Genomic DNA, 16246 nt, shown 5'->3' on the forward strand with positions numbered 1-16246 from the left:
GGTTATAGGAGGATTACATTAACGTTATAGCTATTTTGCGAGCTAGTACAGCATTTGCCTGACTGGAGTAGTGTTTGGAGGTGGGCAGGTGAGGCAGCAAGTTGCCTGTCACGTCATTTGGGATGCCTTGTTGAGCATTGTTGCACTGAAAACATTATATTTTATATATATATATATATATATATATATATATATATATATATATATATATATACATACACGCATATATATATATATATATATATATATATATATATATATATATATATATATATCTCAGATAAAACTTTAAATGCAGATATTTAAGAGTGTTAATACTGTAAATCATCTTTATTTTTGCAAGATTTACCATGTATGCCTGAGGCATAATACATTTCTAAGAGTTCTGTGATCAATTATTTCTGCATAATGACCACATGGGGTTTATTTTTTAATAATGCCAAGACGATTGTGCAGTATTCTGTTCATGATGCCTACTGTTTCATTTTCAAACAGTGGCAGTATACAGCAAACGTAAATAGCAAGCTGGTAATCCATTCTGAACATGCCATACACAGTTAAGAAGTGGAATACCATAAATGAAGTTCATGAGGGGAAAACAAAAAGGATAGGTAAAAAGGGAAATTAACACACCTGGAGGAATGCAGGGGATGTCAGTATGGATTTGAGCCCTGCTGGGTCTGTTGCTGACCAAAGACTCTTGTGCTTCATCAGCAGTTACACTGTGCTGAGATCATTCTTTGTCATGTCCTGACTCTATGATGTAATGCTGGGTCAGCATTTCATTAGAGTTGGTCCTGTGGCCTATATTCCAAAAACAAGAATCTCCCTAAAAAGATTTACTCCGGGAGAGGCCTCCCCTCCTCTTTTCTCTTTCTTGTTCTAAGAAATAAAGCCACCCTTAGAAAGCAGTCATCACCGTTGCAATAGTGCCAAACGTCCTTGTAAACAATGAACTCTTTATATACGGTTCTCAAAGCAGCATGGCTGCCAGTTTTCAAAAAGCAAGCATGCCCAGACATCAATATGATCATCCACACATAAGCACACAGTTCTTAGGTTAACATTTAAAACATATAAATACAGAAAAATATTTCTTCAGGTGGCATGATGAAAATGATCCAGCATCAGGAGTTAATGAATCTTTAGATGGCATGACCATCAAAAGTGTTGCTGTAATTTGGTGGTGGGGCTAGCATGTAGGCTCAAGCACAGCTTATTTCTACACAGAGGTGCATGGAAAAAGCAAATAAGCTTCACAGTTGAAATGCTCACTTTTCAACTAAATTTGCTTGTAGCTGAGCCTCCAGGGCCATCTTGTCAAAGGTGCGCATGTTCGTCTCTTCGCGAACACGATCCCGCACGTGGAAAGACGCACGTGCCACTGATCGGGCACTTTCCAACACTGCACGCTTTTCTCTGAAAATCTGTTCACTTTTTTCCAGTTTCCGCTCGATGGACTGCAACAATTCTAAGCGGCGCATTTTCTCTTCCTCTTCCACCCGTTGGCGGTTAAGCCTTTGAAGTCGCTCTTTTTCCTGCCTGCTTTGCACCGCACGTTGGGCCTTCTCCCGAGCCCGTTCTTCAGCTACTTGAGCGGCTTGTTGTGCTCGTCTTTCAGCTTCCCTAGCTTTTGCCTCCATCTGTTCTTTCTGCTGTTGCTCACGTATTTCGGCACTGCGTCTCGCTTTCTGGATCAGCTTTCCTTCTCGTTTAGCTTTCTCCTTCAGCTCTTGCGCTCGTTTTTCTTGTATCTGCTCATAGTTCTCCAAAGACCTGCTTAGCTTCTCATCCGCTGTTCTCCGTGCTTCTTCACGCTCGTCTGTTTCACGGCGCGCAATTTCTTGGATGAGAGCGGCATGCCGTCTCTTCTCAGCACGGTTGAGTCCACGACGCTCCTCTTGAATCTGGTGCTCTCGCTCCTGTCGCTTCAGCTCAGCAATTGTCAGCTTCTCCTTGAGGAGCAGTTTCTCTTGCTCAAGAATGGCAGCTCGCTCCTCTTCCAGAGCTTTAAGGTTCTGTTCTTGTAATGCCTTCTTGTGTTTCTCCTCGCGGGCAGCCTGTTGCAGTTTCTGCAAGCGGCTGCGTTCTTGTTGCTCAGCCAACTCCTTCCAACGCTCCTCATTTTCCACAGCTTGGCGAAGTTTCGCATCAGCAGCCTCACGCTCCTGCTGATTAAGCCAGCGCTGTCTGGTTGAAACTTGTGATTGCCATGCACGTTGGCACTGCTGCACGGCCCTCTGCTTCTCACGATCTTCACGTTCCCTTCTCAGCTCCTCTACTCGCCGCTCACTATCCCATTGCAGGTGTGCTACATAGCGTGTCTGGCTCATTATATCCTCCTCTTGGTACCTAGCTAGCATTAACGCAGCAATCTTTCGGTCACGTTCAGGAACAGCTTTAAGTCCTCTGCGCCTCACCTCTTTCACAATGCGCTCCACTTTTTGCGTAGTCTGTGGAGAATGGCTAAGGTCTCCCAAGCTCAAACTGCGACCCATCAGGGAGTTAAATGTAGCTAAAGTGCGGGCACGAGGGCTTGATGTTTTAGCCCAGTGATCTCTTGCCCCATCCCAGCTATAGGATGAAGAAGCAGACTCAGAGGAGGTACACGTGGTAGTTGTTGTGTTTGTGGTTGAAGCAGTAGAAGAACTAAATGTGTCACGCCTTCGCTGCAAAGACTCCAGAGAATGGCTTCTGCACCTAACCTTTGACTTGGAGATAATATGTCCATTATGCTGCCCAAATGTACCCGTGATGCCATTAGCAGGACTTTGGACAGCAGATTTCGACACTATTGGAGCAAGTGAAGTTGGTGTCCTTGGAAAAGAAGAAGGCTTTGGTATTGATCTGGGGAAAGTATTTGGAGCCTTTGTGGTAGGTTTTTTTTGACCCTGTCCTCCAGGAACTGACTGAATTGATCGTTGGATTACTGAAGGTTTTCTCCCAGATTCTACTTCAAGTGACTTGGACTTTTTTGCAGAGGTTACTTTGGAAGGAGCAGCAGAGTTCACTGGACTAGATTTTGAGGCCGGAGGAGAACTTGATATGGATACTGAAGTCACTTGTCCGGATCCTGCTATCACGCTTTTAGGAGCAGTTGATGTTGATTGTTTTTTGGATGCGGTGCTACAAGGTGGAGCCATTTTGGGGGCTGGATTTGTTACACTATGATTGGTTTGTTGAGACAAAGCAGCATTTACAGTGTCCTCAGACTTCTCTGAAGCCAGTGTACCACTATTATTGTTGAGAGCTGCTTGCAGAAATCGCCTTTTCTCCTCTCTGATAATCCGCTCTCTCTCTTCTCTACAGTGACGGAGTTTAGCATGTCTATCCCGCTCATATATCTCAAACATTCCTGTTGCGACACGCATGCTGCGGCCAGGTGCTTCTCGTGCAAAATCAGACAGTGGACGTGGCAGAAGTTCCACAGGTTTCACTCCACATCGTGCACATGCCTCGAGAGAGCGAGGGCTTGTCAGTACATACCGACTACCTTCTGCAACTGGCGAATCAAAATTGTAAAGGTCCAGATGCAGTTTTACCTCTTCTGATTGACTGTTTTGCTGCTGGCATGGTTCTTGAGAGCTTTGTACAGGGTCAGTACCCGGTGATGTCTGTGGGCTGGAATCCACACTAACATCTTTATCATCACCTGGCTCAGGTAGACATGGTGCTTCAGAGGCAGCAGCTGGGCTTTCAAACTGGGCCCCCCTGAATTTACTCTGGTCATCGGGTTCCAATGGGTCCACCATGGTTCACTGTACAATATAAAGCAGAAAAAGAGTGAATACTGCAGTGTTTCAATGATGGTGATGGATAACCCACAAGCAGATTTTCTATCATGGAATCACAGGGATTATTATGTTCTGTGTAGAGATCAAGGCTTAAGAGTGCTATCTAAGGTTGAGGGACGCCACAAAGCTTGCACATGCATGCATATTTTTTACGCTTTGCTTCTGCATTTGATGACGCTTCCCGCTTCGGGGTAATTAGGTTACACATGCATGCTGGGCAATATAAAAGAACTCAAAGAGTTGCTATTTTTAGAGTTTGTGATTCAGATGCAATCATGCATGTATGTAAAACCTCAATATGTGTCATGCTATCTATCTATCTGCTCATAAACACAATTGCCAAACTTCTAGGTCATATTTTATTATTAAAATGATGCATTCTTACCTATCATTTCCTATTGGTTATTTAAATTCAGTTGGGTTTGTGAAATGAATAGACTGGATGCCTTAAAAACAATATAGTTTTATATAGGTCAATAAAATACGTTGTTTGTACAGCAAATCTATCTATCTATCTATCTATCTATCTATCTATCTATCTATCTATCTATCTATCTATCTATCTATCTATCTATCTATCTATCTATCTATATATCTATGCATGTATCTATCTATCTATCTATCTATCTATCTATCTATCTATCTATCTATCTATCTATCTATCTATCTATCTATCTATCTATCTATGCATGTATCTATCTATGTATCTATCTATGTATCTATGTATCTATCTATCTATCTATCTATCTATCTATCTATCTATCTATCTATCTATCTATCTATCTGTCTGTCTATCAATCTATCTGTCTATCTGTCTGTCTGTCTGTTTATCTATCTATCTATCTATCTATCTATCTATCTATCTATGTATGCATGTATCTATCTATCTATCTATCTATCTATCTATCTATCTATCTATCTATCTATCTGTCTGTCTGTCTGTCTGTCTGTCTGTCTGTCTGTCTGTCTGTCTGTCTGTCTATCTAACGTACAAGTTTGTTATTTAAATGTCAAAAATATGCCATATTTCCATGACTTTAGTGACATTTAGCATATGTATCCCATCTATCGCAAGCTTTGATGATCAAAATTGGTCTATAGGCCCCAAAAAAGCAGATGTTGTTTGTACAGTAAACAAACGCTGTTTCAACAGACATGCTGCATAAGCAGAGTCATCTAAAACAGAAATACACATGTGTATGTATGTATGTATGTATGTATCTATCTATCTATCTATCTATCTATCTATCTATCTATCTATCTATCTATCTATCTATCTATCTATCTATCTATCAAACGTACAATTTTGTTATTTTAATGTCCAAAACATGCCATATTTCCATGACTTTAGTGACATTTAGCATATGTATCCCATCTATCGTAAGTTTTGATTACCAAAATAGGTCTATAGGCCCCAAAAAAGCAGATGTTGTTTGTACAGTAAACAAACGCTGTTTCAACAGACATGCTGCATAAGCAAAGTCATCTAAAACAGAAATACACATGTGTATGTATGTATGTATGTATGTATGTATCTATCTATCTATCTATCTATCTATCTATCTATCTATCTATCTATCTATCTATCTATCTATCAAACGTACAATTTTGTTATTTTAATGTCCAAAACATGCCATATTTCCATGACTTTAGTGACATTTAGCATATGTATCCCATCTATCGTAAGCTTTGATTACCAAAATAGGTCTATAGGCCCCAAAAAGGCAGATGTTTGTACAGTAAACAAACGCTGTTTAACAGACATGCTGCATTAGCAAGTGTCATCTAAAACAGAATTACACAAAACAGCCTCTCACTTCTCAAATTATTTTCCAGAGCAGATGTTTTGATACCACATACAGTAGTCTATGCGGTTCTCCTCACACCCAGCAGCGCAATAATATCTGATTACACGAATGCGCTAGAAATCACTTGCCCACAAAAACAGCGCACGACATCGCCAAAATATCACGACCTTAAAGAAAAGATTCTTACCGCTCTCCCGGCCCACTCATTCAGAGCGCATCACTGTTATTTTCCTCTCTTCTCCATCGAATAGGTTTAATAGTATGTGTCGGCTCTCGTCTGGTTTCTTTCCTTCAGCAGTCAGTCTCCACCTGCTGTTTGACATTCGCATCTTTGGCCGTGAAGCATCCGCGCTCCGCCTCCGTGTGACTCTGCTCTAAAAATACCGTCCACATTCAGCCCTTTGTCCATATGAACAGAGAGTGAACGTGCTGTCGTGATGCCTATGGCCAAGAATGCGTTATTTAATATGCATCTTTAAGTATGTAACATACCAGACTGCATTCAAATGAGTATTTTTGCGAAACGCTGCAGCAGGGGTTATTGAGAAAAACAATCTGACAGCGGCAGTCTGTCCAATTCTGTAATAAGCTTATCTTTACACTAGAGGGCGCTATACTCAAAGATAATATGTCTATGGTAAAATCAGCGCAGCCTAATTTTTCAATCTTAAAGGGACAGCTAACCCGAGATAGAAAAAAAATACCTCATCGTTTACTCTACATCATCAGTTTGAAACCTTTGAGTTAATTTTTTCTATTGTCTATAGAAGATATTGAATAATACTGGTTGCTGGCACCCATCATCTTCGGTAGTAGGAAAACAATTAAATAAGATGCAGATAAGTAAATAGATGCAGCTACCAGCATTTTTCAAAATATCTTATTTTGTGTTAAACAGAAGAAAGCGATGCAAAAAGTTTTTGAAAAGGTAAAAGGTGAATAAACAATTGCTGAATTTTCATATTGGTTGAACTATTTGGGCACTTAATAAAATAAACTTTACACTAGACATACACACACATACATACATACATACATACATACATACATACATACATACATACATACATACATACATATACACACAATAACAACTATACTCAGAACTATCACAAAAAATGTCATTAACAAAACATTAATCTGCAACAATTCACTCAACTGCCAAGTAAAAATTCCAAAAAATACACTTTGATGAATGAATGAACAGATGAATTTATTTTCTATGGAAAAGAAAAACATTTCTTTTTTTTTTCTTTTTCTTCGCCCTGCTGAAAAATCCAACCTAAACCAGCCTAGGCTGGTTAGCTGGTTTAAGCTGGTTGACCAAGCTTGTTTTTGAGGGCTTTTGGCCACTTCCAGGCTGGTTTCCAGCCATTTCCAGCCTGGTCTTAGCTGGTCAAGCTGGGAGATGACCAGCTAAAACCAGCTTGACCAGCCTAGCCAAGCTGGGAGTCCAGCCAAAACCAGCTATGTCCAGCTTAAACCAGGCTGGTCAAGCTGGTTTTAGCTGGATTTGACTGGTCATTTTCCATCCTGACCAGCTAAGACCAGGCTGGAAATGGCTGGAAACCAGCCTGGAAATGGCCAAAACCCCTCTAAAACCAGGCTGGTCAACCAGCTAAAACCAGCCAACCAGCTCAGGCTTGGTTTAAGCTGGATTTTTTCAGCAGGGTCTTCTTCCTATTATTTGAAGCAATTATGATTTAAATAGAAAAAGTCAGAATTATTAGCCCCCTTTGATTTTTTCTTTCTTTTTTAAATATTTCCCAAACTACGTTTAATAGAGCAAGGAAATTTTCACAGTACAGTTGAAGTCAGAATTATTCGTCCCCCTGTTTATTTATGTCAAACAATGGCATACATTTACTGATGATTGAAAATTAGAAGTGAACATGGTAATGGTACAAGGACTTTTGGATAACCCTGAAAATGTTACATTTCAACAACAAAACACTTAAAAGTAATTACAGACTGCCATCCAACATTATATTACAGTTAGGAACTGTAACTAGCAATACAGAGAACAACAAAGCATTTCGGAACATAACCAGTTTTGTTTAACAAGTTTATTTTCGCTGCGTCCCAAATGGCACACTATACACTATGCACTCATGCACTATATTATGCACTTACACACTCAACAGGATAGTAAGGCTGCGTCCGAAACCGCATACTTCCATACTATATAGTATGCTAAAACCAGTATGCGAGCCGAGTAGTATGTCCAAATTCATAGAATTCGAAAATCAGTATGCGAGAAGTACCCGGATGACTTACTACTTCCGGCGAGATTCTAAAGTGCGCATCCCATGCACGCTGCGCTACCCCATAATGCCCCATGAGAGAATTTATGAATACAAGTGAGGCGATGCAACTGACGCAGGTAGGTCACGTGACCATGACAAAATGGCGGATGTAGTATGACCGAATTCCATTCATACTTTTCACATTCATACTGTATAGAATGTACATTTCTAACGGCCGAGTCGTACGTTTAAATTCAAATGCAGTACCTACTGAGTAGTAGGCGGTTTCGGACGCAGCCTACATGTATGTAGTGGCAACCCAGATGGCACACTAATGTTTTTTTACCAAGCGGAAATTCAATCCGTTTCCCTGATGACGTTTGACGGTCGCCAAATCAGTGAAATAAACGACCGAAATATTAAATAATACCTGCCGTGAGAATTGCCGCATTCACCATCGGGAGGCGCTATAATCACTCTTGTAGGAGAATTTTGCTTTTACCATCCAAAATAAATAAAGTTATCCAACATATGCGCCTGATAGCTCCGCCCCTTCCGCTATGTAAGCAAGCCTGCGGTCGTTGAGTGCGTGAAGTGTCCATCATTACACACTTCATTTTAGCAGCTGATTGAGTGCATCATCCGGGTAATTAAAGTACACTTATTATTTTTAGTGTGAACACACTACTTGCACTATTTATACTACAAAATGGCGTAGAATAGTGCATAAGTATACGATTTGGGACACAGCTTATGTCTAACTCATTAGCAGCTCAAGCAGGGTTTGTTGCTTGGTAACAGACGTGAGAGTGGATTGTTGAACTTGATACAATATAATATTTACTTGATTAGATCAAAGAGCTTAGAATCACCAAGAGGCGACACTCAATAGAACATTCCATTGCAACAGCAGGGCCCAGCAACAGCCCCGCGATTCCACCATTTTGGAGTGAAAGTGATTGACCATCCATCGGATCTTATTGCTGTGGCGATGGCAATCAGCTGCTTTGTTTTTTATTTATTTTTTTAAAAAGCGCATTAAAGCTGAGGTACAACCTGAAAGATGTCAATACAACACTTACTATATCAATCATTAGCACTTTTAATAGTTTATTTTACAGACTTATAATATGCTGCTGTTCTATTGAAATGTTCATTCTAAAATGGCCGCCACGTGACACTAGCAGCATCTAGTGGCTGTTTCCCAAATCGCACTAGACTGTCACCTCTTGGTGATGCACTTTCATTAGATACAGTTTTTAAGATAGAATAAGGATCCAAAATCAATGAAAGATTTGCTTCTGTAATCAGAATTTTCAAAAAATCCTAATTAAAAGCATAAGTTAAGACTTGTTTAAAGGCAGTATATGGAATTTATGGAAACATCAAATTGACATCAAGCATCATAAAACACGTCAAAACTGCGAAGTGGTTTGATGTCAAAACCTTGACGTCCAACCTTGATGCCATTTTGACCCCCAAAATAATGACACAAAAAAAGTATTATGCTATAAGAAAAGTTTCAGTTCTAAAATCTTCTGAATGAAAAAAAGAGGTCTTGGGCGTAAATGGCAAGGGGGGTTGGGGTGACATGTCCCCTCCCATCCGAGGATTGTCCCCCCTCCCCCCCAAAAAATTAAATATATAAAAAATAAAACTCTCAATTGTGAAAAATATAGTTATATATACCTAAAATTATTATCTAAGTAGAAAGAAAACCGCATTTATTATTTAAAATGTAATTAGAAACAGTTGAGTTCCCCTCCCCTTCCTCAGAATGGTTCAATCCACTGCATGCTTTCCCCAGCTCTTCTCACCTACACACAAACACGTCAGGTGTGCGGCTGTGGCTGAGATAATGTTGAATTTCGGTAAGTACGTATTGAATTTTATTCACCTTAAATAAAGCGATTCTCTTAAATGTAGTTAATAAAGACTCGTTCATAAATTAGTTGCGACAAAAATGCTGATTACTGATGTAATTGTCCATGAATCTGCTGTATTAGCGATAAAAAATTTCTAGTTAGCTTTAGCTTGTCGCAAAGTGCACTGCAACTTCCCATGTTTCCCATGCATTGTTTCATTTGTGACGACTTGGCATAATGTTAACATTAACGACCACAATTAGCATATTGTTTAGCGGTGTATTTGCTAAATGAGCACTGTGCTACGTCTAAACTAACCCCACTGTATTTTTTGTACAATCAGTTTCTATTCTGTTCTTAAGTGACTCAATTGATTTGAAATTAAAATGTTAGCCTTTTTTATTTCCTTGTTTGTATTGTTGTGATTATTTTTATGATAGTTTTGCGTTCTTTATGTCAAGCACTTTGAATTAGCATTGTGTATAAAATGTGCCACAGTATAAATAAACTTGCATTGCAGTGTCATGCATTGGATGAAATGACAGAGAAAATGGAGATAAGATCATTTTTCAGTGCACCTAAACGCCAAGGACAAAAAGTTCACATATTAAGCAAGTTGGCTTTAAGAATGAGTGCTTAAATATTAATGTCACAATTTCAATCACAGGCAAAGGAGAAAGAAATGATTGAGGAACAGGCAGAGCAGGGTCAGTCAGATGTACAGTGTCAGCTAAGGGCGTTGTGCTTTTATTGAAAGGATAATGACAATTCTTTTGGGGTGAACAATTTTTAAAAATAAATGTTTTTGAGTTGTGGCTGTTTACCAGATTAACTTCACAGGCTCAACTATTTACAATATGATCGGTTAATTTAACAAGTGTAATGTAAAGTTAGTTATTTAATGGTATGGAAAACGTCTTTTCCTGCATTTTTTCTGCTTCAGGAGTCAGTCTGCTGACTGTAAACAACACAACGAACAATGCAATAAATAGTTTCGAAGAAAGATTTACTTTGTCATTGAACCTGAGAAAAACTTTGAAAATAATCATAATGACGTAGTCTCCATGCTATAATAATAATAATGATGAAACCATTTTAACTGCAGTGACATATCTTTATTAGTACAATTCGGTTGTACTATTTGTGTCCCCTTCACAAAAATGCCCCCCCCCCCACTGTTAAATCAGATTTACACCCATGATACTAGCAAGGTGTACCTAACAAAGTGGCCAGTGAGTTTACATATGCAAGTATTGCTCATATTAGGTGAATATAACATAAATGTATTATTAAACAGTTTATAGGGTGCCTTGTTCTGATTCTCTTTTATTAAAGGGAAATATTGGCCAATACCTTTTTCAAAATCTGTTTTAATGTGGAAAATAAAAATGATAAAGCTATACAGATTTGGAACAGCTTAGAGGTGAGTAACTTTCACTTTTGGGTGAACTATGCCTTAATTATCCAGAGCGTAATGTCGCATTGAATGAAACCCAGTTCACATCTCACAGGCTATTAAATGTCACCAGTTTAATCCAACAATAACAAATCATCGCATTATCAGTTGTGCTAAATGGAATTGAAAAACAAACTCAGGATGCGGTTTGATTCCGGGGGGGGGCATCCAGAGACACTTTTTATAGACTTGGATTAGATAACCAGAGGGGGAGCCTGTGATGACCCACTAAACTTCTGACCCAATGTAGGAACAGTGTGCGTTTAATTGGTCCCGTCCGTGGGTTTATCAGAAGGCCTATGAGTGCTGAGTGACATCATGTGCCATCTAAAGTGGCGTGTTTTGTGGGGGTTTATGGGAAATATAGTCATTGTGTAGTTCACTATTCGCAATGGAAAGCCCCAAAAATGTGCTGGGGGTCCTAGAGAGATGAGGACCGTGGTGTTGATAGGGTTTACAAATGATGAAGCCTTGGAAAAATTTTCTCTGCCTTGATCGAGACAACTTTTTTCATCTGGATTGAATTTCGTTTATGAGCACTATTAACTGACTGAATGACATCTCCATCGTGCTGCATGAAGTCATGGCTAAATTATTGCTAACAAATAGCAGAATTTAGAAACTTGACTCAATGTAATTGTGGTTTTAAAATATACTTTGATTATGCACATGGCGCGGTAGTCAAAGGGCTAGTTGTAATTGATTGTTGGATATTTCAAAATGGTCCACTAAGGATGAATAATTTGGCTTTGATCTGTCGACTGATATCTGTTTTATTTTAAGAGTTCACACTTAGCTGATGATTGATTATAAGCAAGTTTGGGATGCTGTCCCGGGAGAGAGCCCTGAGCTCAAAAGGTCCTTGAGCCCTTGGCTCCCTCCCGTTTGTAGGGCGAGAGGGGAGCCGTGAGCTCAGGTAGATCTCGACAACTCCCCCCTTGATAAGAGCTGATGACTAAAATGAATGCTATGAAGAGATATGCTGCAGGATGAGAGTTTGACTGTAGTGCTAAATTTAGATTGATCAATTCACTTGTAGTGCATGTTTTTGGAAGGTGAGAGGAAACCGGAGAACCCGGTGGAAACCCACGCGAACACGGGAAGAACATGCAAACTATGAACAGAAACGACAGCCGGCCTGTTAAAGGACTAGAACCGGTGACATTCTTGCTGTGAGGCAACAGTGCTAACCGCTGGGCCACCGTGCCGCCCCATAGAGGGAAAGTTGAAGAGGTAGGGGTGGAAGGAGGGATTCTTCAAATTGAAGATGACTGTATTGGAAAAACCCTGGCTCTTTATAGTGGGCTAGGACTGGCCTGATTGGTGAATCATACGTAGCTAATGCAGAACCAGCCGTGTTAAATCATAATCACGTGATCCTCTCAAAATTAGTTTATGCATAAACTTCACTTGTTAAACGTGTATTTAATTACTGGTTTGGAGCATGATATCTTTCCTCTTAGGACTTTATTGTGGATAAAAAGCATGGATACAAACCCCAGCTGCTCACTCAATAATGTCTTCCGTGGTTGAATAATTGTTTGGAATCAACCAACTTACTGGAAATTAGGGACCGAGCTCCATTATTCATTTAGACTCTTAAAAATGTTTTGTTTGGAACCTAAGCAGCCTTCATGACATTTCCTTATAAATGTATGTCTGAAAAATAACCTAGGAAAATAAACAACGCAGCATGCAGGTGCACTGCAAAATTCATTAGATGGGATGAGAACATTGAGAACACTACCGGCAATTAAAGGGTTACAAAGTTAGCATTAGCTCTACTCTAAAAGATCTGCGTGTTATATTAGACGGCAATTTACCTTTAGAAAATTATATCTTCCATGTCACAAAAGCTGCCTTCTTTCATCTGAGAAATGTCGCTAAGTTACGAAGCATGCTGTCTATCTTAGATGCAGAAAGTTAGTTCATGCTTTTATGACCTCTAGGCTGGATTACTGTATACTCTGTTTGCTGGCTGCCCAGCGTCCTCTATTAACAAACTTCAGCTAGTACAAAATGCAGCTGCCAGAGTTCTTACCAGGTCTAGAAAATATGATCATATCACCCTAATTTTAACCTTCTTACACTGGCTGCCTGTTAAGTTTTGTATTGATTTTAAAATATTACTCCTCACCTATAAAGCTCTAAATAATCTAGCTCCTGTTTATCCAATGAACCTCCTGTCTTGCTACAATCCAACCAGCTCTTTAAGATCTCAAATTCAGGGCTTCTGGTAGAACCTACAAGAGCAAAGTCTACTAAAGGAGGTTGAGCCTTCTCATTTATGGCTCCTAAACTCTGGAATAGCCTTTCTAATAATGTCCGTGGCTCAGACACACTCTCGCAGTTCAAAACTAGATTAAAACCCTATCTTTTTAGTAAAGCGTACACTCAATGTATCACATAGCGGTATGATGCATGAATGTGCATTCGAGATGATCCCAAGGTTTCTACAATCTCAGACCAGGCCGTAGCAGCAGCTGTGGTGGTCATGGAGAAGCAGAGAGCTTGGGTCTGATTCCTGTAAGATTCCAGAGACAGATGAGTCTTCGCTGACGTCCAGCATTCTCCAGCCTTCGTTGCCAAGACTGCAGCTTTCCAGAAGACGTTTGGCCATATGAGAAATGGTCGTGCCCAAGTTTTTTTTCATTGTCACTGGCTTGCATAGTTCAGGACTTGTAGAGCTGTGCATCGATGAATTACTCTTAGTTGTTTGGTCTCAGCAGTGAATATTAGTGTGTTTTCACACCTGCCTTATTTAGTTTGGTTGAATCACACTAGAGTTCATTTTCCCTCTTGGTGCTGTTTGATTGGGTAGGTGTGAATGTACCAATCCTACTCGAGTGCGCACCAAAAGCAGACCAAGAAAGCGTACAGAGACCTGCTTGAAGAGGGGGTCACTTTACGATTTCAAACAAACCCTGGAGTGGTTCGTTTATGGTGAGAACATGATCCGAACAAAAACAGACCCAACCGCAATAAGTACTGCGCCTTTTTGGACTAATCCAGCTGCCGTAGGCCGATGCGACATGCATTATGGAATATGGAGGAAAAAATTTGTTGACAGAGCTTTACCAACAGAGAGAGAGAGGGAAAAAAATTACCTGATGGATCATTGGTAATATTTCCGGAAGATGACCATGTCGCAGTTTAGCTAAATGAATTCACGCCTCCTCCTGAAGTGACGTGCGATGCGCCTTCGCCATTTGCAATGCCTTAAAACTATGTTTTTCAGCCGCAGCTGCGCTTCATTTTTGATATAAAACAATATCCTAGATTTAGAATTACCAACCTACGTCACACATGATGTCACATGGGTTCCCGGTTGCAAAAAAAGACCGGCTGCAATAGCAAACATGTCATGTTGTGTGGTAGGATGCCAAATTCGCCACTTATTATTATCCAATAAATTGTATTTTTTAATGCCCAACCCCACCCTAACCCTAAACTCAACCGTCACAGTACTGTAAAAATATTAATTATTGTTATACAGTGTCATAAAAAATGCTATGTTGATATGCATATCATACTTCAGACCGGTCACGTATCCGATCTAGACTTTACCCATTTATGCTGCGGTCACACTAGAGTTTGTGCATGCGAAATTCTGTAGTCGACACTGCAAAAAGGGGCAAGATTAAACAAGATGATTGGACATTTGAAAAGTGAGCGATGTGTCCATATTTTAAATTTCTGTCCAGAGAGGTCGTGTTTTAATCTTCGATTAGTCTCCCACAGTCACATGATGCAATCTTGCTGGTCAGAGTTCACCAAGCTTGAACTTCGCAACGCAGCAAACTGCGAAACTTCTCGCATGAGCTTGTGTTTCCAGTCTGCCACTTTTATGTGCGTATGAATGAAAGTCTATAGGGCAAAAAGTCCGGTGTGACCGCGGCTTTGCCTGCAGGTCTCAACTCAATTAGTTTGATCAGCTGTGTTTAATTAGGGTTGGAACTAAACTGTGCAGAGCGACACTAATATAAGATAATGACTAATTTAAACTAATCTTGCTTTCGAGTTTAACACAGTAATACACTGTTAATAGGCAGATTTTGGAGTTCTTACATTAAAGGTGATAGTGTTCAAAAGGGACGAGATGTCGACATGTCCTATTCTGTGATTGGGGGCTTGGATGTGGTCAGATTATCTGAAGGGTTGTGATGTGTCAACAGTAGACCAGTTAATTGTAAAGTCTAGATGGGACACAGCTGCAGATACTCACATCAATATAGCATATTTTTTGTGACACTGTGCAACAATAATTAATATTTTTTTTTACATTCCTGTGAGGGCTATGTTTATAGTTTATAGTAAATATAGATGTTAAAAAAATGCAATAAATTCATAAAGGTTTTAAACCACAAGATGGAGAATAAATTAGGTAATTTTCATTTCCTTTGAAATGTCCTTTTATGTCAGGTTTATAAATGAAAATTCTACTGCACAGCAGTCTAAAGCATCCAGTAAATTAACAGAAAATTTAAAAAAATATTTTTTTTTCCAAAAATCCTCCTCCATAGACAGCAATTGTCCCAAGAGGTTCAAAGGAAGAAGCCGAAAACATTGTCAAAACATCCTATATGACTTCAGTGCTTCAGCTGTAACCAAATGAAGCTCCAAGAACACTTTTGTACACCTAAAAACTGTGAAAATGACTTTAGACCAGTATGTTTTCAGCATCAGGGATGTGTTTCCTAAACAAGGATGTAACTCGCGGCTGAACTATCATAGTATGATAGATCGTTTGGGAAAAGAACGATGTAGTTACGTGTGTTTCCCAAAACCCGTAGTTTCTCTGTCGCAGATCCATCATTTGAACCACGTTAGTTATAGAGTAAAACGCCCATACTGATGCTCTAAACGGGGTGGTAACAACTTCTTTAAAGAAGAACCCCATCATTTATGTGTACAAATGATTTTGTTTTACACGCACACGCATTAAAAAAAAATCCCATATTAGTTTTAGTAAAAACATGCACTCGCTTTCCATATTAATTTAAACATATGTAAACAGCACATATAGGGCCTGTGTTTCCTTTACAAACATTAAGAATATTCCATAGTCCAGTGGTTC

The 16246-nt window shown here is 39.6% G+C and overlaps 1 protein-coding gene across 6 annotated transcripts in view; it reads right to left on the reverse strand.

The window, feature by feature from the left end:
- Positions 1-5920, reverse strand: part of ccdc177 (coiled-coil domain containing 177) — a 12162-nt gene extending 6242 nt beyond the window's left edge. For 3 of the 6 annotated variants that reach the window (XM_087291127.1, XM_087291131.1, XM_087291126.1), the window contains exons 1-2: positions 5790-5920; positions 1276-3758 (exon numbers count right to left, since the gene is read on the reverse strand). In XM_087291127.1, coding sequence (XP_087147253.1) covers positions 1276-3752 — 2477 coding nt within the window. In that variant the 5' untranslated portion in view covers positions 3753-3758; positions 5790-5920. Of the gene's footprint in view, positions 1-633; positions 3759-5789 lie in introns of all 6 variants that reach the window. The other 3 variants (XM_087291130.1, XM_087291129.1, XM_087291128.1) reach the window with 1 other exon arrangement.
- Between the last annotated feature and the right edge of the window lie 10326 nt (positions 5921-16246).

Source organism: Danio rerio, chromosome 17 (genome assembly GCF_052040795.2).
Source record: "Danio rerio strain M-AB ecotype USA chromosome 17, GRCz13ab, whole genome shotgun sequence".
In the NCBI taxonomy this organism is placed as follows: domain Eukaryota; kingdom Metazoa; phylum Chordata; class Actinopteri; order Cypriniformes; family Danionidae; genus Danio; species Danio rerio.